Raw genomic sequence first — 26,740 nt, 5'->3', positions numbered from 1 at the left:
CCCCTTAGAGTCTACGCCTATGCTAAAGAGTATATATGGCAGCGGCAAGATTCATTGGGGGTGGGGGGGGAGGAGGGTAGAGGCGCTGTCACTGGGTTAATTCTGCTTATGATTGCTTGAGCGATAATAGAACACGTGCAAAAATATGACGAACGCAAAGATGGTGCGTCTGTGACGCTTTCTGATCGGTTCCATCAGCTCGTAACGTCCACTGCGTTTTCAAGGTGAAGCGAAGTATTTTGCAATATGTAACACTTCGCGCCTTGAGAAAACAAACAGTATAAAGTGAAGAACCGTATTTTAGTTTTCATAGACAAATAAACGCAAGACTCGATCAGGCCCCGCGTAGTAAGAAATTCAAACGCACACTGCGCAACGGACTTGGCGAAAATTCGCTGTCGGTGCCCTTTCGCGTATAGAGGTTTGGCACGCCCGCCAGATTACAGCTGCAATTGCTGACCTTTCCATTGTCTCGCCAAGATACCGAACCAGTGAACAGCCGGTGGCGTGCCTCCACAAAGGAAAAGGCTCGGGTGAAAAACACAATAGAATCTTGGCAATAAGCTGGCCTGTAGGGATGATAAAGTGACGCAACCGAATAAGAGGTAACAGAAATTAGAGGTCGCTTATGGCGGCTCCAACGCACAGCTGCCGCAAAGCGTCAATATATCGTGTGCAGTACAGCGATGAATTTAAAAGTTGGTGCCTCGGTTGGTACCGGTACGACGAAGATTCAAACCTGCAATGGCGGCCTATTTGTTATAAAAAAACAAAGACAAAGATAAGCGGAAATAGCTTGCTTGTGATAAGGATGTCGTGGTTTGTACCCGTGGTTTCTACGGAGGTGGCGCAGGATTACACTCCGCGAACTAAATAGTAAATATGACGACGGTGGCGCCCGTGTGCCCATAGCGTTTCTAGCCCCTATCGGCTACTCTACCGAGTGGTCGAGATCATATATGGTAACATGGGTAGCCTCTTGCGCAAGATTTAAAGCTCCATCGGCAACACGTAGGATGTATTTTTAGAATGTATACCTTAGATAAATAAAATTTAGCGTATGTACAAGAAGAAAAAAAAACAGACAGAGGCGGTAACGTCTTCTCTTTTTATAGTTTGCGGTATAATTGAGAATCCAGAGTTGAGTCATTGAACTTTAAGCATTGCGAAAACACAACATGGAAACAAATAAGACAAAACAACTTATATGAAAGGTTAAAACATAGCTGAAAAAGCTTGTTTCAATTTCCTACTCGACCTTCCGAGCTCACTCTTGCTTGCCAGCCATCCGCCATCTCAAGAAGTTCAAGTCCCGTGAATATCAATACGCGCAAACCCATTCTACGAAAAGACTCGAGGCGCTTAAGAACAGCCCAATTTCTCCAGCCAGTTACGCTACGCCGCCGCTGCCGCAATGCAGCGGGGGGGAACTTTAGTCTTTTTGCGCGTACCCGAACCTTGCTGGAACACCGCGCGCGTACAGCACGAGACAGTACGAGCTGTCTCGTGAACTGGCGCCTGCTTTTAGTGAACTACAGTTATGGTGGCGTCACACATTATTGGAACACTTAGTGAGATCGGTCTTTTCCGGCGGATTAACAGCTGAATGACTACGTTCTCCATCGAACACGTCGACCTTAGTTTCTAAATGTAGAATGGGAGTTCGAGACTTCTGTTTGCCGTTGTTTCTATGGATAGCTGTTCCTTTGGCTTTCACGTATCGGGATTTCGCAATGTTGAGTATATATCCGTTGGTCGAGAAAACAGCATGCTTAGTTTCTAAATCTAGAATGAGAGTTCGAGACTTTTGGTTGCCGTTGTTTCTGTTGATAGCTGTTCCTTTGGCTTTCACGTATCGGGATTTCGCAATGTCCAGTATATCCATTCTTCGAGAAAACAGCATTGCGTGTTTTTCTTCTTTTTTTTTTTTTATGACGCTAAGGAATGTTAGCTGTTTTTTTTCCTGCTTCTTTTTGATCGCGGTAAATTTCTCTGATCATTCCTCAGTCACGACGAAGGTTGCGAAAATCTGCCGCCTCTGCCTTCACAAGGTATAATGAACGGTCATGGATTGTGATCCTCTTCACTTCTGTCGTAAGGGCTTTATGCGGAATGGTAATCCTCGAACTTAAAAATTCATGGCCGCTTTGACATTTAGTCAAATTTAGGGGGCGGTTGAAGCGACTTAAACTACCACCTAAATCTGAAGCGGGGTACCAGTGTCACCATGACTACAACATGGTTTGTGTTTCAAACTACATGTACACAACTTCTGACATAATGTCGCGTCCAGGAGAAGGTACGGAGTAAAAATCGTGCACCGGTTTCCAGCCGTCAAACAGAAAACGAGCATAGGAAAAGAAGACGAGCTCTAACCAGGATTCTAAAAGTTACTTCAAAAATGTACCTAAAATAAAGTTACAGTTACTCATCCGAAAAGGTATCAATTAAGGTACGAACCCAGGCACTGCTCGCTTAAAGATGTACCTAGGGGAAGGTACATATACTTTCAAAGATACTTTATTTATTGTCTCCAAATTTGTCAGAATATAGATGAAGTCAAGCTTTTTATACAAAGAATACACTCAAAAACAAATTCGATAAATCTGCCTTATTGTTGTCAATGGGATGTCCACATCGGAGTTGAGTCCTCACGTGCCTTATCACCACGTTCCGATTGGTTCACTGAGGCCACAGCTTTCACTGTTTACTATGTCACGCCGAAACCGCCGAAACTCGTTGTTGACGTTCTTGCCCGCAGAGCCGGTGCTGACGTCGACGGGCCCAGATGTCGGTCGCATCAAGAAACGGATGAATCGAGTGCATATGCACTTGACCTTCGCGACGATAAGCAAAAGTGTTCAAGATTCCGCGCTTTTGTTTTGTTTGTTTGTTTGTTTGTTTGTTTGTTTCTTCAGTCGGAAGACAAATAAGCTTCTTTTTTTTTTCTTTCGTAACATTTTCAGTTTTCATAACTGCAAAATTTGAGTCCAATTTATTGAGTGGAAACTGTTTTATATACGCGATGTTACATTGCTTTACGATTGTAATTATAATTTGTTTTCAATTATGTTTTCTATTGCATGTATGGCAGAAGAGAGCCACCACCAGCACAAGATACAGGCAACAAAAATCGCGCACATCTCCTCCCTTGTATAGCTGCAAGAGGAGCTTCGAACACGCAGTGAAGTCGATTTTGGTTTGAAATGAAGGAAGCAGGTCGCTATTTTCTCTAAACGGAGTTTCGAAGCGATTAAACAAATTGGTGTCGCTAGAACGCCACCGCTAATCCACCGTTCGCTCGAAAGAAAAACGCCGCCATTTGCTAAAGTTGCATTCGATGAAGCATCATGGGCGAGACTTCGTTCGCTAAAACGTTGTTCGATCAAGTCAGTGCCTCTCAGGTCGTACTGAACTGAACGTTAATTACGGCACATAGTTGTGTGTTAATACTTCAAGATTTATAGTTTCTATCCGTTTTGACGAAGCAAATAAAAAAGCAACTCTAAAAAGTAACTTCACTTAGTTTCAAGTTACTGGAAAATCTGCCTAAGATTCATATACAGATACCGAGAAATAAAAGTACCTAGGTTCGGTCCTCAGGTACAACAAAGGTACCTCGATACCGATTGCCAGTTACTTGTACCTAGGTGCTTTACAACACCGGTTCTAACTTATATGGATTGTTTTCTTACGTCCTCTACTGTGGAATATGAGGTTGTAATCAAAGATAAAAGCAATCTCGGACTCAAATTTGTTTTTATCTAATGCGTCCCCCTGAAACATGTACACGTTTCATTTGCCGAAATAATAAAGTGCGCATCGCTGAACGCTCATTCTCCGCCCAGATGTAGCCTTGTAGCACTAGTATAGTCCAAACCATGACAAAGTTTGAGAGTTTTCTGTAATGTTAATCAGAAGATATAAGCTATTTTCTAAGTTTTTCAGTGGGAAAATGGCGGCCGACGGAGATATGGAATACGTGCAGCTGAATGGCTCCAGTTCCGGAAAACGGTCGAAAACGGGTGCTATCCTCCAAATAAAATGCAAACAAAAATCACTTTTATATTTTGATTGAGATAACGATCAGTTATCTCAATTAAATGATGTCAAATGTTCAGATGTCAAATATCAGATGTCAAAAATTTTGACATCTGATTCGGACAGCCTGGCATGCCTTTTGGCGGAGAATGAGCATTCGGAGATGCGAATTTTAATTTTAAAATAAAAAAAAAAGATGCCTTTTTTTGGGGGGAGAGGGGGGGGGAGTTTGTACGTAAACAACTGCTGTCGGCAGTGACTGAAACCAATAAATATAACGGTTCGGTTACGGTTACAGTTACGGGTTTTTTCTTGAAATCGGTGTCGTTTCTGTTTTTTAGGGTTTCGGTTTTTACAATATCGGTTGCCGCTTAGCCGCCCCTAAAATGCGTTTTATTTATTTTTTTCATTTCGATATTATTTTTAGTAAGCTGATTTCTTTTTGTCATTTAAGTTTGGCCGCCCGTTCCCTTCACGGAGAAGCCTTGGAAGCGTTTAATACAGGAAATCCGGTCTGTATTAGAGGAAGCAGAATCTGGTACTCTGCCATTTCAGCCTCTGAATGCTAATGTCTTTCCTAAACGACCCACTAAGTCAAGTTGTTTGTTTAAGAGCCTTACCGTAACGCCCATAAACGCTCATCTTACCACCGGGGTCCCAATTAAACCACTCTATTAGCGAGCAGACTATGGGTGCCTCATGCCTAAAATAAACATTTTGAAACGTCTAATGTACTGATGCTTTCATTAAATAAAATTTACAATAGCATTGATTCGAAGGAGATAATATCACTGAAAATTATTTACATTTTAACACGTGGGAATCAACCGTTTAAACTGAGTTCATTGAAATGAACTAATGTCACCTGGCCTACCGGGCGACCGCATTCGCTCCAATGATCACCGTCTTTCGACGAAACGTCGCGGTCGAGGCTTCGCTCACTGAAGTGTCGTTCACTCAAGTGAGTGCCTCCCCACCAGAGTATCTGGACTTTGCAGATGATCGAGTATTCCCCTTAAATGAACTATTTCAGAAAGAGAAAGGGAAGATTAAAAAAAAATTACAGGGCAGCAAATTGATGGTCGAGGCAAATTTGCAGAAACCACAGGGGGAATTATGGATGAATGCGATAGCTTTTAACATTGTACTTGCCGAATCTAGCGGGGAAACTGTATTGGTCCACAGGGCACTGCAGTTGCGACGGTTACGGTTACGGTTAGCATAGAATAAAAATACCTCTTTCATTGCGGATAGGGTTACCGAAAAGTTTTCATCATTAATGGTTTTCGGTTTGGTTACAGTTTCGTCACTGGGCTTTTTTTATTGCAGACGCTTTACACACGCGCTAGATTACAGCCGACTATGCCGACCTTCTCTTGTCTTAACGAGGTACCAAGCCATTCAAATGGGTGTTGACGAGTTTTCAAAAAGGCCAATGTTGGGGAGGAGGACACAATAGGTTCTAAAATGACAATAACCTGGTCTGCTATGGCAATGATGAAGTCAAGTAAACGGAAGAGGAGGAAAAAAATACCGAAGGTCGGTTATGGCGGCGTGCATGCACAGCTGTAGCAAACCTATTGACCTGAGCCTGCCTACCTCCGTGCCCCTAACAGAAAGAAACCATTGCACCTTGCATTACAATTATGCGCAATAGCAAATAAAATAAAAAAAACATTTTCATTACGATGGTTGATTACGAAACGAACCAAACCTTACCGAGTGACATATTACGGTGAATATGGGTATTACTCCACATATTGATGACGGTTAATCAGTGGTAAGATGCCAGCAATGTCTCTTTTTGTAGACGAACTAACCAGTAGTGAACCCAGATTACACTCCGCAAATGTGGCACTAAAATGCCGAAGTACGCGCCGGTGTACTCACAGCTTTGTTGACTCGATCGGCTCCTACCAATTGATTGTACACACTATTAAAAATGATGTTTCCCCGAATATTTTTCAGTAAACTAAATGGAGTGGTGAAACAAATTGTAGACTGGAATAGCAACGTTCGCCTCTATGAGATTTTGTGAGATAATCCGGTTGTTTAAATAAGTAACAGAGAGGGACGCCGATAAATCCTCATCAAAGGCGGAGGTAAAAAAATGAAGACTAAAAACGCAGGCATACGTCAGGAGCGGAGTTTCAAACATATATGCCTGCTTGACATTAAAAACAAACAATGTATATTTATGTTTTAAACGACATTAAAGGAACTGCGCAACGATATTTACTTGGAAATTGTTTTTTCACTTTACACGAGCTTAATGGCACCGGGGGCATCCGAGTTTACTCGCACGCACTGCCATCGCACGCAACGCCGTATTTGGGAAGTGAATGCTATATATCTATTTATTTTTTCTTGTTGGCAACGCCCGGAGCTTTGACCTGAAAAACAAAATATCTACTGTAAAGACACAATCTTGCCTTTGATGTAACATTCAGGGCGCGAAGGTGCTTTGGCGGTACATGTGACGGAAAAATGAAAGCTATGTGAGAACTTGAATGAATTGCGTTACCTTTGTGACTTTCATTCAATTTTTTGTGTTCCTTCTCTTTTGTTTTCAGGTACGTGCGAACTCTGCACATTCTTTCTCTTGTCTAGTCGAGAGAGGCATATGTGGCTGAGGTATGAAAGCGATAGTGGCCGGATAGTAAAATACGTAGACCACCAAAGGACAATGCCCGGAAAGTATTATCAAGACTCCCAAGGGTGCACTCTTCGGAAGCCGAAAGATTGGAACAACCCGTGATCAAAAATCTAAAGTGCGGGTTCGGTACATCGGCAGTATTCTCTCAAACATTTTTATCGAACACACACCTACCTCAAGTGAATGCTCGTGACAGACCGCACACTGATAACAAACGTCGGTTTTGTGACACTCGAGGTAAGCGAGAATATCGAGAAGAAATATTTATGCAAATTGCTAGGCAATTAAGGTTAGTATGTCAAACGTCCTAGCATCAAAAACGTTTACCGACACCCCGAGTTTCCTGACGCGAGACGTCTACGTTCACGGCGCTCTCCATCAGATAGTTTGACACGTACAATGTGTAAACCTGATAGTTGCTTCTAGAATGAAGCGTCACTACCGCTAATTGGGCCCATAAACCTCATCTCTCTCAGAGCGCAGAAGTGGCCAAGCTTCTCCTCGTGTGCCTCACTACTACTCGCCTACTCCTCTGTTCACATGACCTCCCCGTTAAGCAATCAGTGTCGAGCACCTAACTCCTCCTCGCCCACCCCTCAACCAATCAGTGTCGAGCCTCGCGGCCACGCTTTTATCTGGGCTTCGTAAAATGAACGTTTCACGTTAAAACTATATCAGAGCAATATATTTTGCCACACACATAAAAAAATCTACTGTATTAAAAAAAGCAACCTCGTGAATTATTCTTTCGCACTAAGCACAGAACAATTAAATTTGTCACACACCACCGTTCAATGGCTTCACACGCAGTTACATCTATTTTTTTATTTGGCAGATTCATATAAAAAAAGAAACTATTATACACAGTAGAACTTCGCAGAATAATGAATTTATGCATACTGTAGCTCTCAAGTTGAAATAAGCATCGCGATCAAAGAGACATCACAGCAAAACAAGGCGTTATGTTTATTCATCATTGACTTCACGTCATATTCATTGGCCATAATATACGTCACTGACATATGAACAAGCGCAGGGCGTGGCCCATTATTGTCTCTTTATTCTATGGCTTGTCCTCCGCCGTTCTCATCGGCCTCTTTAGCAATCTCAAGGCTTGGAGGGCGATAACAAAATACCTAAAAATTGCCAGGCCGTGCGTTTTTGTTTTTTTTTTAAGCTGTCAGTTACATGACAACTGTACCCAAAGTGCTCACGCTGCTCAATAAACACGTTTGATTACAGCAAACTGTTGCAGTGAAAACCATTTGGGCCCGGGATGAATAAGGTGGACCCACATGGTCGCCCATTTTTTTCCGTGGGAGGTGCCGACTCGTGGTGCATGAGGGGGCTTACCAGGTAGAGATAAGCGTGAGCCTCAGGGCATATGCATCAGGAAGTCCTAAGTGGACCGTATCAGACAAATTTCTCTTGCAGACAACAACACCTCCTTATCAGCCACGTATTCATTTGTATCTGCCAAACACCAAAGTACACGTCTGCCCACCTATCTGCTGATTGTCGGGAACAAAAACAAAGTACCGCTACTCTAAGATCGAATGTGTAAAGACGTGTTATCCTTCTCGCAAACTGCGTTCGCGCCAATGCTCCTGTTAAAGGTTTTTATTTAACATTTTACGACATGAAGTCACTAGCAAAAAAGGTTAAAGATCCTTATTCTGCCTTTTTCTTCAGTCTCAATTCGTGTTTAATGATTAAAACAAACAACTCAAATTCAATACCAGCAGCAAGAAGTGGAGATCTAGTTGATCAAACCTTAACAATACAAAAGTCGGAAACCAGACTCCGGTTCTAAACATTATGAATTCTTTCTTAACAATTTGAACACGATTACGAGGAAAAAAAACGCACGCGCACCGAACACGAGATAAATTGAACAAGTACTCAGTAGAATCTTTAGTTTCTTGGTTATGAAGCGATTCCCGGTTTAGCAGTGTACCAAAGCACCGTATCCAACCTCCACGAGAGCGCGTTCTTTTCTTATATTAGTTTGCGAACACTTTAGATTTATATTGTGATCTCAGCCAATAAACGATTTAAGAAGAAAAGCCCATAATCCAGTGATCTATTGAGTATTTCTCTGAACATCGGCATACATTTTCTGCCGAAACTACGCAAGGTAGAAAATTACGATTGGCGTCGTATCAGTAATTGCTAATGGGCCGTTGCAGTGAGATGCACTACGTAGCGTTTAGTATAATTTAGTAGTTTTATAAAACTTCAAGCAATAACTTTTGAGTTTGTTAAAACAAAAACATGTTTTTAATTAGAATCTTGCGTAGCATCATCGAAAACCACTAACTCATTACATATTCGAAATACTGGGAGAAATTGGGAAGCCTAGCTGGTGACGCGCAAAATGTATCCCACCGTCAACAGGCGCAAGGCTGGCGGAGCAAAAATGCGGATAACAAACAAAAAAAAAAAGAAACTGCGTATGTGTGTCGAATTTTCGCGCATTTTTAGAATCGGGAAAAACGTATATTATGCGGTACAAATATCCAGAGGCCAGAAAATAAATCCTTTCTTGACAAGGCAGCCGAAGGACTGCTGACACACTGGTCACCAGAAATAGAAAGATTAGGCTCTGTGTCTGTCAGCAGTCCTTCGGTTGCCTTGTCAAGAAGAGAGATTCATTTTCTAACCTCTCGATTCACTTGTTTTGAACGCGTGCCCTCAGTATGCCCTTTGGATGCGTCATTTTATTTCTGTGTTTATTAGTTCTGTGTTTTCAGGCGGACTTTCTTCGTTTTTGTTATCGACCGTGCTTGTATATATCGCACCGTTGCGTTTAATAAAATTTGGTGGCAAGTCAGCGCTCACTCTTTGTCTGCCTTCATCCGGTACGTCGTTTCAAACTCTGTTTTCATCTTCTGGAGATTGACTTAATCAGTGGCGATTATGCCCAGCACGTTTCGCATTTCAAGTAATTTTTTTATTAATTAAAGAGTTAAATATGCATAATACCTTATTAACACTTATTAACCCTGAATTAGATGTCCTAGCCCTTTCTATAAGCCATGATAGTTTTGAAGTGGTGTCTTTGAAAGGGTATTGAAATAGTGCAATCCGCCGGAAAAAAAACTGCCGCCTCAAAGGGAAAGCTGGGCATTGTCAACGCGGTGAGTCTCCTCCGTTGAAAACTCCCAGTTCATTATGACGCACACTCAACAGGTTATCCCGTTATTGTACCCTGGGTCGTATAGGCAATACGAAAAGAGGCATCTTGTGACCACAAAAAGTTCCGCGCATTATTTGGCGTAATTTGACTGACGTCTGCCGCTCCATTGTGTTCTCCACGTGCAAATACCTGCCGCTCGTTCGTTTGCATAGATAATGTCCCTCACTCAGATTTGTCTCGTGCTCGAATAAGGGGTGTATAAACCGGATATGGCAGTAATGACGTTGCTGTAATGGAATTACACTAATTAAATTACTTTTTGGAGTAATGAGTAATGTAATGAATTCTCTAGCATAGTAATTTTGTAATGTAATGAATTACTTTCGGGCAGTAATTTCGAGAATTTATTACTTTTGAAGTTACTTTTGTCCAAAATTAGAAAGTTGGTTTGCAAGTTTTAAAAAAGAAGAAAAAATTATTTTGCATGTTGAAATGTTGTGAAAGAGCGTCGGAGGAAATAAATGACGGTCACCTGAGTGCAAAGCCTTGTACTATGAGCTGGACAGACATGGAAAGAAGGACTGGAAAGGCGAAGGAGAGAAGCTTACGTGTAGACATCGCTGGATGGCAACGGCTTACGAACTCAAGGCGCGACAGATTCACGGCGTCGCGTCATCAGGTCAATACTATACTCCGTTTATTCCTAAGCTGACAGTGCTGTGCGAGCTGCAAGCTAACCAAAACCAATCAAACACCTTCCTTTAATCACCTGACCCGTCGCTTTCCCTGCGCGTGAATATGAACGAGAGCGTGGTTACGTGGATGACGATAGACGTGTCACTTCAACAAACACGTAGCTTCCACTGTTCATCCCTAAGCTGACAATGCGTCAGCTTAGGGATGAACGGCTCATAGCCTACAAGGCGACGGGCACATCACAAGTGAGTTAAACACAATTTAAAACGTGAGAGGACAGGACAAACAGATTCCCAGCCTTGTAATTTCGTAAAGCAACGTCAAACCGTAAGCTTCCGCCGTAGTGAACAACAAACGACCGGAATGAATGGGTGATTCCAAATGCCTTGTGAAAGCCCCAGAACCTTTCATGCGACCTCGAGCAAAACAGGTGCCGCTCAAGGTATGCCTCGCTGCCTTCCCTTGGGAAGTTTGCTCGGGAATAAACCTATGAGCAGATATCGACCCCCGTTTGTTGGGAAAGTACACAATTTAGGAAGCTCGCGCCATTCCTCAACTGGCGGTGCTTCTGCTTAGCAATAATCCTGGCCCTTTGTGTGACAATGCTCAAAACTTGGGCCTTTCGGGTGTTTGGGAAAAATGCTACTTGAAAGGAATGACCGAGAAGAGGCTCTTGGAAGAATATAATTAAATTTTGTCCGAGACGGAATCGAAACGTTTCACGTGACGACTAAGAACGACCTGCCATTGCCCGACTTAAAAAACTGACTCGAACTACAACTTCTAAATCAGGAAGACGGAAGCATATCACCATTTTAGTAAGAACCTTCATCGTTGAATGAACAGCGAAATCGGTGTGTCGACTGTCTTTCTGAGTCACATCTAAAGAATCTATTAATCATGTTTAACACTTATGCCGTGTGCTCCAGCAAAACCACTGTTCAGTATGGTTCACTTTGAGGCAAATAAAATTTTTTGGGGGTAAACAGGAAGACCTGAGTTTTGGCACATATAGACCAACTCATCTCTTCGAAGTCACATCACTGCGGTGGCACTGCTGTCGGCACTGCGCATGCGCAGCTCCTGGCTTCTCCGGGATCTGGTTGCTGCACACGGGATGTGTGGACAAACGAGGGCTTGTTTTGTACACACTGTGATGGTGTATACGGTAAATAAAATGAAGACGAATTACCGCCTTAATGTATTCAAAAGTAATGTCAACGTAAATTAAAAGTAATTTAATCCCTTTTGACAGTAATTGTAATATAATGTCATTACATTATTCTGCGGTAATTTGTAATGTAATTTAATTACAGTTTTGCAGTTTTCAGAACAGTAATTAGTAATGTAATTCAATTAATTTTTGAAAGTAACTTTGCCAACTAATATAAACACCAATCGAATTGGTGAAATTGGTCGGTGCCTGCAAACGGTCATACCCAGGTAAGCTCTGCCTTCTTTTATTCATCGCGCTTAATTGTTTTTACATCTTTAAGTTCCGTTATTTTGAGCAAAGAAACACAAAATAAAGTAGTCACAGTTTATTCTTTTATTAGGGATGAATTACAATCAGGTTATTCTTTGTTTCAGACATGCTGAATTCCCTCCTGGTCGTGGGCCTTTTGGTCGCTGTTTGCTTTGGACGAGAGATTCATCCTAAGAGGTGGCACCCGCTCTCCGACCAAATGATCAACTACATCAACAAGATAAACACAACTTGGAAGGTATGTCGTGACATGAGCCTTAACATATTGTGAGAATCAGTTTTTTTCGAGCTGTTTCATCGACTAAAAACATTGTGCGGGGTTCTATGCTTGCCGACGTCAATTCATGGAAATAAACAAAGGATTAAGGATTGGCAATGTCGCAGAACTATATATTGAAAATGTGTATCTACGCCTGAATTAATGAAATGTAAATACATACCCCAAAGCTTTTGTCTCCCTGGTAGTATCCTTTTATGAAGAGGAATAATTCCCTTTCTTTCCCGTGTCTTAAAACAGCGAATTCGTTCATTGTGGAAGGCAGCAATAAAAACAAACATAAAATACATAGGTGGTCCTCTAACTCCCCAAAAAAATGTTTGTGTCTCCAAGTTGAATATGAAAGATAAAAAAAAAAAAGTTTTCAAAGAAGCCACGTTGTGCGCCGAAAACTAGAATTAGGTGCAAATATATCTGATCTACCAAAGTGAGTAACCATCATCTTCCTAAAACAATTTTCTCTGAAGATTGATTTTATTGTAGCAAAACAAAAGAAGTTGAATTGACTTACGAAAAAACCCGATATGAAATTAATGCTACAAAAATCACCATACCTATATACGCAGTTATTATGGAGTTTTGGATTAACTCACGCCAGTTTGGCGCACGCTTGCTCAAAAATTTAGCGCTAGCATTAGCGCACGCTACGCAAGAGAGTTTTAGAATAGCGTTTCTCCGCCGCGACTAAAAAGCCCAAGCATCTCGCGCTTGCAACGCCTCCAAGATACAGTCACAATTTTGATTTCACACACGAAATGCTGTAACTTGAGCAAAAACAAGTATTTTGTTCTAGAGTAACATTTCAGATTTGTTTAAGCATGAGAATGCGACGCGAGCGGTCGAACGGTCGTGTCCGCTTGCGTCGCCTCGGCAAGAGAGGTCTCGTGTACTGACCTTCGCACATCGTACCATCGCCGAGAAATGTTCGCGCGTCGCAAGCATCAAACTACCGGTGATCGTTGCCCATTTGACTGGGTTTTTTAAACCGATTGCAATATCGTTCCGTATAGAAAAATCGCAGTCGCGAGGATGCCGCCGACGTCGCCCTCACGACGGCGCCAAAGCGGCCGCAGTACACTGTAGCCGCAGCCATGGTCCTAGGAGCCGCCATTTTTTAACTGTGCTCGTCTTGGCTTCAGCCAAGTTCTCCTCACGAATCCTGCTTGGAGGAGCGCAAAGACTCTTTGCGTACGCACGCAATTTCCGAGAAATAGCTTACGCTAAAATAGTGCACGCAAACCCCAAAACTTGGTTAGCGTTCGACGCATGCTCAGCGGCGACGACGCTTTTTTTGCGTACGCAAAGCTTTAGCTTCTGCTATTCTAAAACTCCCTAATATTCAAAGATCAAAGATCGTGTTGGTGAAAATACAAGAGTCAAAGAAAGAATAAAAACACTTAGGGACAAGGACAGACAGCAGAGTTCTTTCATGAAAGAACTGTGCGGCCTGTCCTTGTCCCCAAGTGTTTTCATTCTTTCTTTGACTCTTGTCCCTAATGTTTTTAGCTGTTTTTCTATTTGACACAAAATACCTATGAAAGAAGACAGGCTCTACTGTGAACATCACTAAAACAAAAATAAGCATACTCTAAATCCTTGCTGCGTTTATAGGCCGGAAGGAACTTCGACAAATCCATCTCCATGAGCTACATCAGGGGTCTTCTGGGAGTGCACCCCAAGAGCAAGGAATACCGCCTGGCAGAGTTCGTGCACAACGAGATCCCTGATGACCTCCCGGAAAGCTTCGATGCACGAGAGAAGTGGTCCCACTGCGACTCGATTCACCTTATTCGCGACCAGTCCACCTGCGGTTCCTGCTGGGTAAGAATGCCATGACCATATAAACAAATAAAAAAAACGCTTACACCTGGGCCTTTGTAAGAGCATTTTGTTTTCTCTGGTAATATATCTATACAATATTCCGATAAACATCTTTATAGGTGGTGATATCAGTGTTAACACATTTCTTTTAATGTATTTAGATCTTCATTTTCCGTATGCCTTGGTATTGCGGGTCAGACCTTAGGCATGAAGGACTTTTAGAACATGACACAAATCCTTTATCGCTACAGACCCTCGGAAAGGCGTAATTAAAATGATGACGGCAATGCGATTAGGCAAAAGCTTATACAATAAGTAGTTAATCAAGTTCAGCACTTATTCCGGAAGTCAAACTTGTTAGGAATTATAAATATATTAAGGTAATCAGTGCTAGGAAAATGTAGAGTTAAGCTAGTTCTCATGCATGTGTCTGTGGGTGAACAACCCTCTTGTGCACATACCTAATTTTCCCAACGTGCATAGGAATCTTAAAGTGAGTCGCTCTAAATAAAATTTCTTGTTATCTAACGAAAGGTCAATGGGGAAATCAAAATTTAAAAGAAATAGTGTATTTGATTATGAAGAGCACCGTCAAGAGGTTTTTATATATGTACTTTATTAAATGGTCGAAGTCTTTTGCTAAAAAAACATACATCCTTCGAAGCTCTTGTTTCTTGTTTTCTTTTTTTCTTTTTTTTTCTTTATACGTTTTTATTTTATTTATTTATTTATCTATTTTTTTTTTGCATTGCTTTCAGCCAGGTTTGGTCACCTTTCCGTTTTGTTAGAAATCCGTTCCTAAAGTTATTAATGATCCCCCACAGGCCTTTGGCGCTACGGAGGCGATGTCGGACCGAATCTGCATTCACAGCAAAGGAAAGATGCAGGTTAACATCTCGGCCGAAGACCTCCTGGACTGCTGCGATACCTGCGGTTACGGGTAAGCAATTCAATACAAACTATTGTCACCGACACCTTAAGAAAGGCAGAACGTGCCGAGTCCTGAGCACCTGATCATCACTCCGACGTCACTGAGATAATGGTGGTTGCCGATAAGAACGCTAAACAATAGATCCCGAAGCAAGAAGCTTGAACATAAGCCACGCCTTCCATTTACTAGGCTGCCCCCCACTTCTCGCCTCATTCCGCCACTGCTCAGAGCAAGGATCGCGGGACACCTCCTGGTCGTAACTCCGGCTGAATGTCGCAGCTTGAACAGTCAACGAGTATAAAAGAGACACATTTTACCTCGGCTGTGGAGTGCTGGTCATCCTTGAAGCAGATTGTTTTTGTCATAGAACTCACCGAGCATTAACATTTTCGTTCTTGAGCTGCTACGGCGGATTCACAGCGGCAGCCTGGGAATACTGGAAAGAGAGAGGACTCGTCAGTGAAGGCCTCTACGGAACCACCGACGGCTGCAAGCCTTACTCTCTCGCCCCCTGCGAACACCATACCAAGGGTCGCTTTCCCAACTGCACAAAAATTGTGCCCACACCCAAGTGTGTGCACCACTGCAGGGAGGGCTACGGCAAGGACTACGAGGAGGACAAGCACTTCGGTAGGGTATCTGCTGTTTGCAATCACGTGGCTAACGGAGGGTCTAGATTTAAGGGAGGGAACAATTGAGAACGTTGAGATAATTTTCAACTCAATGGCGGACGCCTTCTGGGGTCGCGAGTCAGCATGCATTGCGTTGTCGTTTGGCGAGAAGGAAAGTGGACTGGAAGGAAGAGACGCTTGGGGACGATTAACACTTTCGTCACCTCTTCGCGGCTGGCATCGTAACTGCGGCCCATTACCCACTTGACCCCAAAAGAGCAGTTGGAAACACCGAAATATAGCTACACTAATGTCTCCTATCTGAAATACTGAAGGTAACGTACGAAGGGCTGCTGGAAGAATATAAAATTTTAAAATAGCATGCGCAAAAACTTTAGGATACAAGGAACAAAAACAGCGTCGTTGTCTTTCGCCAGTCCAGAACACGGTTTGGGTTCGGCGCAGGCATAGTAGCGATGACGCTGTTTCTTTCTTTTTTTTATATGCGAAACTTTTGGGTATGCTATTCTAAAACTCCACAATGAACGTTCCGGTAAATAGGGGCACGGACCAAAATAATGAGATTATGAGGTATAGTGCGCCGCGAAGTTACACTGAACAAACACGTAAACTATAAAACGACATGGTAGTCAGAGGAAGAAAAAAAAACATGCCGTGCATGTGAAAGCGCAGATTAGTAATAGGAAGAAGACTCTTACGTTTCTTCTTCTTCCTTGTTTATACAAGAGTCTTGAAAGACGAAGATTTGCCTGATAATTCTCAGAATGAAAGACCGGATGAAGAGTGTCCTTGAGGGCAATTGTAGACACCGATGTTTTAGATAACGGGACGGGCGAATAAGATGATTTAGATGTCCTGCAAGTGAACGGGATGATGAATGTCTTAGCTTGAATTTGTGAACATTTAGCTGTATGTGTAACCTCGCAGCGCAGTATACCTCATAATGTCAAACCAAAAAGACTAAATCCAAGCATTATTACAAATTAGGAAAGCAACTCTTTGACGTTTAGGATTGCCATCGCTCTTGCATTGCCAGCTTTGTGTTTAAATACCTTGACTCCTTATGCCAGTTCGGACTCTTGTCCTCTTTTCATGTCAATGTGCAAGTGCCCTCCTGGATCTCTTGTGCCTGTAGTGCATTGCACACAAACAAAATGTAAGAGCAATGACGATCTGGTGAAGAGGGACCTTATTGAAATCATCCTTCAAAGTGGGAACAGCGAAGCTAAAAAACTACGTTTACTAGAAAAGTAGGGTCACGGACTAGATGAAAAGACCGGGCGAGCGCGTGACTCCGAAGGCATCCAGTTCTACCTGGCGGAAGAAAGCCGAAATATCATCGAGGCTATTGGGCGAACGAGCGGCATTTTACCGTCATTTCTAATTTCGTCATTACTCCCCAGTTTTTCGGCAAAGTATTTTGAGCAAATACAGATAGTAGGGCACTGCTCGGCGAAATAAAATAAAACCACACTTATCCTCATTTATCTCGCGAACTGATCAAACACCCGAATATTAATCGGTCAGCCTGCCGACCCGGCAGATTCAGCCAAGCTAGGTTTTGCCTTTTTTCATGGAACGCCTTTAGATTCGGCCCAATCAGCATGAGCGTAGTAACCGCTGATCAAGTGGAAAGAGATATCAATCATTTAACAGCCGCTAAAACTTCTTAATGCTTGAGCTATTTTTTATAGGTAGCGCAACAGGCCTTGTAAGCTACGCGCTCTTGGATGTTTTTTTTTTGTTTTTTTTCATAGCGTCCGCGATTGTGCAGGAAGGCAGACAGACGCACATCGCCAATAGGCGGGGCAACCCGCTTTTGACTGAAAAAAACTCGTTCATGTTTGAAATATGATTTTTCTTTATTCCACAGGCCAGAAGGTATATTCTATTTCCAGAGACGAGAAGCAAATCCAGACCGAGATCTTCAAGAACGGACCTGTGGAGGCTGACTTTCATGTTTACGGAGACTTCTTGTGCTACAAATCTGGTGATTACGTAGCAGAGTTTTAGGCAACGAGAGTAAACATCTAAAGGCCCGTTTAGACAGTTGCACCTGCTTACGACCGAGGGTCTTTCACGACGAGAGAAGAGACTTGCACGCTGGCGCCATCTATGAGCTGATTTCTGAACTGCATTTCACCACAGCGAAGGTTTTGAGGTATTTGAGAGATCAAATGTACGTACTGTCTATGAGAAGTGATCGCTTATAACGTCAGAAAATAAAAACAACAACAACAACAACGATGCGCGACAAAAAAAAATGTATGGAAATGCCTAGTGTTCCTCGGCCACCCATAGATGGCGTCAGTGTGTTATTTCGAGCAGAAAGGTTCTCTCACAAAAAGGAAAAGTACAGGTAATATAACCGACAAGCAATCTTGTTTTCTTTTTCCTTTTAATAAATATATTCTACTCATAAAGGCTTTAAGAGGTGTAATGCAGGCGCTCGAAAGTCGTCGCAAGTGTGTGAACTAGCTTTAAAAAAATCGCAAACTGATTAACATAAAAAGTATGCCGCGAACGGGTTCGCGCAAATTTTTTTTTACTTCGCCAAGTTTAGCATTTTCAAACAATTTTACTGGACCCTAATACGAATTAAATTAAACAACGCGACATAGACGTCAAAAACTAACTGAAAGTAATACTTTTTCCGATACCTAAAAAGTTCTTAATATGGTGCGACAGCTACATTCCTGTACAGTGAGTATTTTAAGAACACCTTAACGGCCTGAAACATTCCTACGATGTTCTATTATGTAAGCACGCCGATAAATCATTGTCTCCGGGGCACAGGCGTGTACCAGCGTCACAGCAATGACCGGCACGGAATGCACGCTATTCGAATCCTCGGATGGGGCACAGAGAACGGCACCCCTTACTGGCTCGTGGCCAACTCGTGGAACGAAGACTGGGGCGACAAGGGTGAGATACTCGAGAACACAACTATAAAACAGACGACTCTTATCACGCTATATCGCCATACTGTGTTTTCTTTGCAATTAAAGAACTAACGTTCCTGGTGAAAATGATTATTATTAATGCGCCACCAAACATACGAAAACATGCATGATCATTAAAGAATTCATATATGCGTTATATATTATTCATGTAGGTTTTTATATGTCGATTTTACAAATCATAGATGAACTTTTTCTTTTTCAAATGGTTGTATCCCAGACCATTAAAAGATACTTTAAATATTTAAAAGCGCCAAAAAAGACAAGGACAACGAAGTTGAACGACACAAGGCGCTTTTGTCCTTGTCCTTCTTTGTCCTTGTCTTTTTCGGCCCTTTTAATTATTTAAATAAGCATGAACCAACTGGCCCAACTTTCCGCTTTGCTGCATTAACAGATAATTTATTTATAGAGTCTCAGTCTACAAAGATTAGACTTGCTGAGCACATAAAGATATAGTAAGACAAACTTACTTTTAATATCTGATCATTTCGCTTGTGAGTGTTCCTCGGCTGTACAACACATAGTGCCTTCCTCTTTTATTTTTCATAATAAAGACGGCCAGGAAAATTATCTAAGCCCATAATACGTGTTTTCTGTTTTTGCATCAACTATTGGTATTCAAATATTCAAACGTGAGATGTTCTGCTGAACAAATAAGTTTATTTATCTATTTTCTTTCAGGTTATTTCAAGATTCTCCGCGGAACGAACGAGTGTGGAATTGAAGAGCACATTTACGCCGGTATCCCCAAGAGCTAATAGGTCTAATAAACCATTTGCCAAAAGCAGTTCAAAAACATAATGTCCTAGTTTTATTTTATTTGACTTACAGGACACTTCCAGTAATCCTAGCGTAATGGTGAAACAATATTGTCACAAAGTTTGTAAGGCGATATTCTCCATTAGGATCCACCTAATAACGTCAACTTGATCAAAAGAAATTTGTCGATGCAAATGCCACTTTACCATTTTAGGACACACATAGAAAACGAATTCCACATTTAGTATTGTTTCTAAGTTTGCCTAGTCGTAATTTGTTTTTACATTTCAGCTGTCAGTGGCCCGTTCACACGGTTTTTCGACGGTGTGAACGTAAAAGAAAAGTTTTCTAGCTACATTTAGCGGCAAATTGACCTCACGTGACCCATGTACAAATCAGTTTTCCCCGCTAAATTTTGCCAGAAAATTGAAGTCACGTGACCGACGCACCAATTAAGTTTTCCCACTAAATTTAGCGGGAATATTGGCCTCATTTGACCTATGCACCGATCAAGTTTCCGCGCTAAATTTAATGGAAAGTTTCCAGTCACGTGATCTATAGAGAAATCCAGTTTCCCCGCTAAATTTGGCGAGAAAATTGATGTCATGTGACCTACTCACGAATTCAGGTTCCCCGCTAAATTTACCGGAAAAATTTACGTTACCTGTGCAACAATTTAGTGTTCTGCTAAATTTGGTGTAAAAACACGTCACGACCCTAAAATTATTTATTGATCAACAACGCATCGACGCTAAATCAAGACAACGTCATTTCAATATATCAGATGACAGTATGGCGCACGATCGGCGCAATATCAATCGATCATCATCGTCATATCGTTCAGTAAGCAGCACAGCCGACGCTGCCCAAACACATCACGTTGTTTGATGGTCGCGCAATTTGTTTGTGTATCATTTGTTATTTTGACAATGTTTATGCCAAACTTATGCTGTTGATGACGTGAAGAAAATATATGGTCCTGAAATATTGTAAAATGTCCAGCTATTTACAATTATTATTATTCTTTAATATTTAATATACAGAGGAAATCCTACCTCTTAAAAAAACATGAGTAGACCAATAAACAAACATTTGTACCTATATCCATGCACATAAGGTCCTGATGTCCACATAAAAAAAACAAAAAAAAAACAAAAATACGACAGTGCTATAAACACTTCCAGTGCATGTTTGTTCGTGCGTTCGAACTCATCATGTCAGCTTTATCACGTGTATCGACTAGCATACGTAACTATACTCTATCACAGCTGCTTTACATTGAGTCCTGCTGCGACGGTGGCGTATGAAAATTACGGTTTGTCATTAAGCTTTTCCGTTCATTAAAGGTGTCCACTATGTCTCGATTATACGAGCCCAGTGTAAACCAGTGCATTAGTATAATTTGTACAGGATATGTTCTTATATTTCGATGAAGGCTCCAACTTTCCGTATTGTCCGTGGAGGCGATAAGTCTGCTAAATAGTGATCTCGTCTTTAAATTTCGTACGTCGCGAATTTGAAAACTTCGAAAACTGAAAGAGTCTACCAAACATAAGTATATTCAGGAGCGAGGAACGAGAAATATCTTAAAGTTTCCTCTAACCGTTTCATTATTTTGGTCTTTTTTTTTTAAACAACTCGTTAGGCCTAAGTCAAGCAGCTCTTAAATTGCAGCGAAAACCCCCGTAGAATAGGGAATACAAAAAAGGATACAGGCACAACACCGTCCCAATTTCGCATTCCTTAAGAACGAAAACGACCTTCCTACCCAACTTCTGAACATTTTCAACGCGAGGCTGGAACAAGACACCCAAAGCTGACTGAACCTTTACCTAAAAAACAATCAACAATTAATACCGCAAATCTTCCTGTTTTATCAATTTCCAGCAACAACAAGCTATTCTGTCCTAACTCGTTCTACACCCTGCCTTATTTCCTAAAATTTTTTCTCATCGAACCGGAACAAACCATTATGTGCTAAGCGTAAGTTCGTCTGCTACTTGCACAGGGGTTGCGATGATGTCATAACCCAGAGCTCTTATTGGCTGATTGAAAAAAATTAGTGGGTAGACCTCAAGGCGGCTAGCAATGAGGTAACACACTATCCATTAAATGAAAGCCAATCAGAACTCGCCGTCGTTCTGACGTCATCGCAACTCCTGCGCAGGAAGCAGACGAACTTACGCTCCGCATTTTTCTCGATTATTTTGCATTCACGAAATTCGGTAAATCTATAGTCTTCCCAAAATTGAGGTCCCTTACATTATTTAATTTCCAGAGTACAAGTGCGTGAGCTTGTCTTCAGTGTTTCTTTTTGATAAAAAAAAAATAGCGTTTATAATTGATTTCGACAGCTTCGAACAAGTGTAGACGGTGAATTCTTAGGGTTTTTTTTATTATTGCTGTTTTATTTTACAGCTTCGACCAATAGTTTTCTTCTCAAATATACAGTTATCAGTTAGCGCACTACCTGTGTATAAAGTCAGGGGTGTCATTGCCTTCCCAACTCCTAGCCGGACACAAACAAATACCGACATACAGACGACAAAACCTCCCAAGGTGATTGGCTCATAGACTGTGAGTTGCCATGGTGATCGCCATTTGGGAATCTTTCAAAGCTTTAAAGCTTCGAAAGGGTCGTTAAAACCAGTCGCACCAAGATCGTTATGAAGCATCATCGTACTGAAAGCGCTCCTCGGCCAATATGAGCTTCTTTGGCACTGTGCATGCGATGAACTTATCACTCATGCTTATTTCTCCAAGATCTCTTACAATTATGTTGCTCTTCTTGAGTGTCTCAAGAAAGTAAACTCATTTTTCAATGGCACAAAGCACCTACGCCACGTTTGGTGCCGTACATCATCGTACCGCCATCACACGCAACGTCAGTGCTTGGAGGCATTGAAAAATAATTTTACTGTCTTGAAACACGCAAGAAGAGCAATAATTGTAAGAGATCTGGGGAAGTAAGCATGAGTGATAAGTTTATTGGATGCACAGTGCAAAAGACGCTCATATTGGCCGAGGAACGCTTTCAGTACGATGATGCTCCATAGCGATCTTGGTGGGACTAGTTTTAACGACCCTTTTGAAGATTCGAAGCTTTGAAAGTGTCCAAAATGGTGATCCCCAAGGTAACTGACAGTGACGAGCCAATCACCTTGAGAGGTTTTCTCGTCTGTATGTTAGTATTTGTTTTTGTCTATCTAGCAGGTGGGAAGGCAATGGAGCTACTTTCCCAGATCCAGAGACTTTACCTGTGTACACCTTGTTATTGTACCTTGTGATTTGTTAATATACAATAACTATGCGCAACCAACTAGCCCAACTTTTTACCCTACGACCGCTTCAGTACCTGCCTTTTTTACGCAGGACACCGCATTATAAAAACAAAATAGATAATAGCCGCTGCCCGAATAAATTAATATTTTTATGGTGTAATATTTTCACGTAAAACATTAAATAATACACGCGGTGTAAACCTGTTGGCACCGGATGAATACGATTAACCCCCATAGCCCCCAATTTCACCCAGAAAGGTTGCCCACGTGTTATGCATAATAAAACTTACAAAAAAAAAAAAAAAACGTAAAGCGTGCGCTTCTTGGCGTTTGCACCAGGAAGTCGCAAGTGACTCTTATCTGTTAAGATTCTATTAGAGAAAACGACCTCATAGCTTCTTATCAGTTACGTGTTTTTTTTTTTTTAATCTGATATTGCCCCGAATTTACGTTTGTCCACCTATCAGTAGATTGTTACAAACAAAGCACCAAGTCCCAACAGAAATACCAATGTGTAAATACGTGCTATGAGTCACCCATACTGCGTTCGGGTGTGACGGAGCGAGATTCAAACTGAACATAACCACAGTGCCGGGGAATCTGAGTCAGCATTGAGTCGGTAGCATGAAAAGCTTAAGTGTGTGTGTGTGGGGGGGGGGGGGGGGGCAAGGCATGTGTTACCCCCCCCCCCCCCGAAATAGCCGCCACTGGGAAGGGTAAACAAGTCATACCAAGGGCCTTGCTTAAAAACAAGTTGGTACGCCACTGAGCCTAACCATCCTTTTGTCTTCACGATTAATAAAAAATCTAAAAGTTGCTTTCAGTGTAATCTAGTTGGTGACATTTTAACTTTGAAAAAACTGAAGGGGCTCTAATTGTGCCCAAAATTATATTGTATACTTAATAGCCACACAATTATCCAATATGCGCGAGATAAAATGACGAAGTACACAGTAGAACCCTTCATTTACTAGTCAGTAAGCGATTTCAGGTTAAATGGTAGCAAAGCTTCGTACCTGATAACACGGAAACTGCAGAGATGGCAGAAATGACTTTACTGTAATGGAATTAGAGTAATTAAATTACTTTTTGGAGTAATGTAATGAATTACTTCTCTAGGCTAGTAATTTAGTAATGTAATGAATTACTTTAAGGCAGTAATTTCAAGAAAATTACTCATTACTTTTGAAATTACTTTTGTCCTAAATTAGAAAGTTCGTTTGCAAGCTTTAAAAAAGAAGAGAAAAATTACTTTGCATGGCGAAATGTGAAAGAGCATCAGAGGAAATAAACGACAGCCACCTGAGCGCAAAGCCTGATACCAAGAGCTGGACAGATGCACCAAGGAGGGCTGGAAGGCAAGTGAGAAAAGCTTACAAGTAGACATCGCTGGAAGGCAACGGCATACGAACTCCAGGCACGACAGATTCACGGCATCGCGTCAATATGACGATACTATATTTCGTTCATCCCTAAGTTGACAGTGCGGTAGAGCTGCAAGCTAACCAGAACCAATCAAACACCTTCCTTTAATCACCTGTCCCGTCTTCTGCGCGCGGGATGAACGAGAGCGTGGTTACGTGGCGAACGATAGACGTGTGACTGCTCCAACAAACACGTAGCTTCCACCGTTCTTCCCTAAGCTGGCAGTGCGTCAGCTTAGAGATGAACGGCTCATAGGCTACAAGGCCACGGGCACATCACCAGTGAGTTAAACCATAATTTAAAACCTGTGAGGACAGGACAAACAGATTTCGTCAAACAAGGTCAAACCGTAAGCATCGACCGTTGTGATCAAGAAACGACGGGAATAAGTAGTTAATTCCAAATTCCTTGTCAAAGCCCCAGAACGTTTCGTGCTTCCTCGAGCAAAGCAGGTGCCGCTCACGGTATGCTTCGCTGCTCTCTTTTGGGAAGTTCATTCGGGAATAAGCCTACAAGCAGATATCGCCCCCTTCCCCCCTCCCCGCCCCCGGTTTGTTGAGAAAGCACACAATTTAGGAATCCCGCGCCATTTCTCAACTGGCGTCGCTTCTGCTTAGCAATTATCCGGGTCCTTTGTGTGACAATGCGCGAAAACTGGGGCTCTTCGGATGTTTGGGACAATTGCTCCTTCAAAGGAATGACCGAGACAACTTTTCTTGGCAACGCAGTGGAGGATACAGGCACGCGCACGCGTTCCCTCTCCCATTTTGAGAGCTGAAGAAAACTGTGCGGGGGCTCTCCTCCTCTCCAGTGCATTGCCAAGAAAAGTTGTCGCCGAGTATAGTGCTCTTGGGAGGATAGAATCAGAATGCGTCTAAGGAGGAAGGGAAACGTTTCACGAGACGACTCCTTGTAAGAACGAGCTGCCATTGCCCGACTTAACACACTGACATGGACTACAACTTCTATATCAGGAAGAAGGAAACATATCACCCTTTTAGTAATAACCTTCACCGTTGAATGAACAGCGGAACCGGTGAATCGACTTTTTTCTGAGTCACATCTAAAGAATCTATTCATTATGTTTAATACTTCTGTCGTGTGCGCTAGCAAAACCATTGTTCACTTTGAGGCGCATATGGTTGTTGCGGTCTAAACAGGAAGACCTGAGTTTTGGTACACATAGACCAACTCCGCTCTTTGACGTCACATCACTGCGGTGGCGCTGCTGACGGCACTGTGCATGCGCAGCGCCTCGCTTCTTCCGGATCTGATTCATGCACACTTGCTATCTGGGCAAATTAGGGCTTGTTTTGTAAACATTGTGAAGGTGTATGCGATAAATAAAATAAGCACGAATTACTGCCTTAAGGTATTCAAAAGTAATGTCAAAGTAATTTCAAAGGAATTTCATTACTTTTGAAAAGTAATTGTAATGTAATTTCATTACCTTTCGTCTGCGGTAATTTGTAATGGAATTTAATTACAATTCTTTAGTTTTCAGAAAAGTGATTTGTAATGTCATTTAATTACTTTTTGAAAGTAATTTTGCCATCTCTGATGGAAAGTCCTATATTTCTTTATTTTATATTGGTCATTTATCTAAACCGTTATCTAAACTTAGTCAATGAGCGATTTCTGAAAAAAAAAGAAACTCATAATGTAGTCAACACCGGATGTTACACCGAACATTGGCCAATATTTTCTTGCGAAAATATGCATCGGGTGCCTCAATAGCGACTGCTGAGAGACCAACGTAACGATGTACCTACATAGCCTTTAGTGTAATTAAGTGTTTTACTTAGATTTGTGTTACTAACCTTGTAGTGAATAAAATCACATAAAGCCCTCCGATTATACGAATACCGGACAAAACTTCACCCATTTTTTACAAATGCAGACTAAAGCTCACCAGGAGAACATTTCAAGTTCTTAGCACGAGCGCGTACAACTTAGGTACATGGGTGCGACACTGAAATTGAATAAGTTAAATCGGATAGGGATTTGTTATATGCGAATGCAGTCTCCTACAGCTTCCAGCAGTCGTGATGGATATCAGTGTACCTGGAACACCTCGTAAATATGTTTCACGGGGTTTTGTAGGCAGAGTGGTTTTTGGCACCCGCTTCAAGGGGCTCAACTATCCTCGCTTTTGTCAATGACATGGCAGCGAGTGCCTTATATTGCTGTAGTTATTCAGTCAGCCTCCAGACGCTTAGATTGCCGTGGCCGACAAGCTTCCGGATCCCGCTATTCCATTCTTAGCAGACGTTGTTCGCCGGTCTTCACCTCGATGAATGGCGTCGCACATATTCCACCGCTCCTTGGTAAACTCCGGTCGTCGCCGGAGCACAGCCAGGAAAAGCGAAGAATTCGCTCTAGGTGCCGCAGCGGAAGGAGCAGAAGTAACACGGAAGGGGCCATTGACATACCTGAAGTCAGAGTAGTCCAGCAGGTACCCGATGTCCCCAGTGGACTTTTCCCTGATGGAGGTTAGTCCTTCAGGCACAAGCTGTTTTGGAAGGAACGTCAGCCAGTCCAACACCTCCCAAAACTTTCTAGATTGGCCGTCAATCTTGTACTTGTCCAAAAGGCCCAACTTCCGTACCTGCAATATATTTTTGAAAATTTCA

At 42.0% G+C, this 26,740-nt stretch overlaps 1 protein-coding gene across 1 annotated transcript; it reads left to right on the top strand.

Annotated features, from left to right (window-relative positions):
* Positions 1–12,111: 12,111 nt before the first annotated feature.
* On the top strand, positions 12,112–19,400 carry LOC8027173 (cathepsin B-like). The gene is made up of 7 exons (XM_040210910.1): positions 12,112–12,256; positions 13,907–14,116; positions 14,941–15,056; positions 15,448–15,677; positions 17,553–17,669; positions 18,476–18,604; positions 19,324–19,400. Exons 1-7 carry the CDS (start codon positions 12,125–12,127, stop codon positions 19,398–19,400), a joined length of 1,011 nt encoding a protein of 336 aa, XP_040066844.1. The 5' UTR covers positions 12,112–12,124.
* The last annotated feature ends 7,340 nt before the right edge of the window (positions 19,401–26,740 follow it).

The sequence above is a fragment of the Ixodes scapularis genome, unplaced genomic scaffold (genome assembly GCF_016920785.2).
Source record: "Ixodes scapularis isolate PalLabHiFi unplaced genomic scaffold, ASM1692078v2 PGA_scaffold8__174_contigs__length_109621045, whole genome shotgun sequence".
In the NCBI taxonomy this organism is placed as follows: domain Eukaryota; kingdom Metazoa; phylum Arthropoda; class Arachnida; order Ixodida; family Ixodidae; genus Ixodes; species Ixodes scapularis.
This window is presented reverse-complemented; position numbering and strand designations above follow the sequence as displayed.

Coding starts and splice junctions, on each gene's coding strand:
- LOC8027173 (XM_040210910.1), top strand. CDS start 12,125: ATGCTGAATTCCCTCCTGGTCGTGGGCCTTTTGGTCGCTGTTTGCTTT. Junction 17,670..18,475: donor CTTCTTGTGCTACAAATCTG/GTGATTACGTAG, acceptor TCCGGGGCACAG/GCGTGTACCAGCGTCACAGC. Junction 18,605..19,323: donor CGAAGACTGGGGCGACAAGG/GTGAGATACTCG, acceptor ATTTTCTTTCAG/GTTATTTCAAGATTCTCCGC.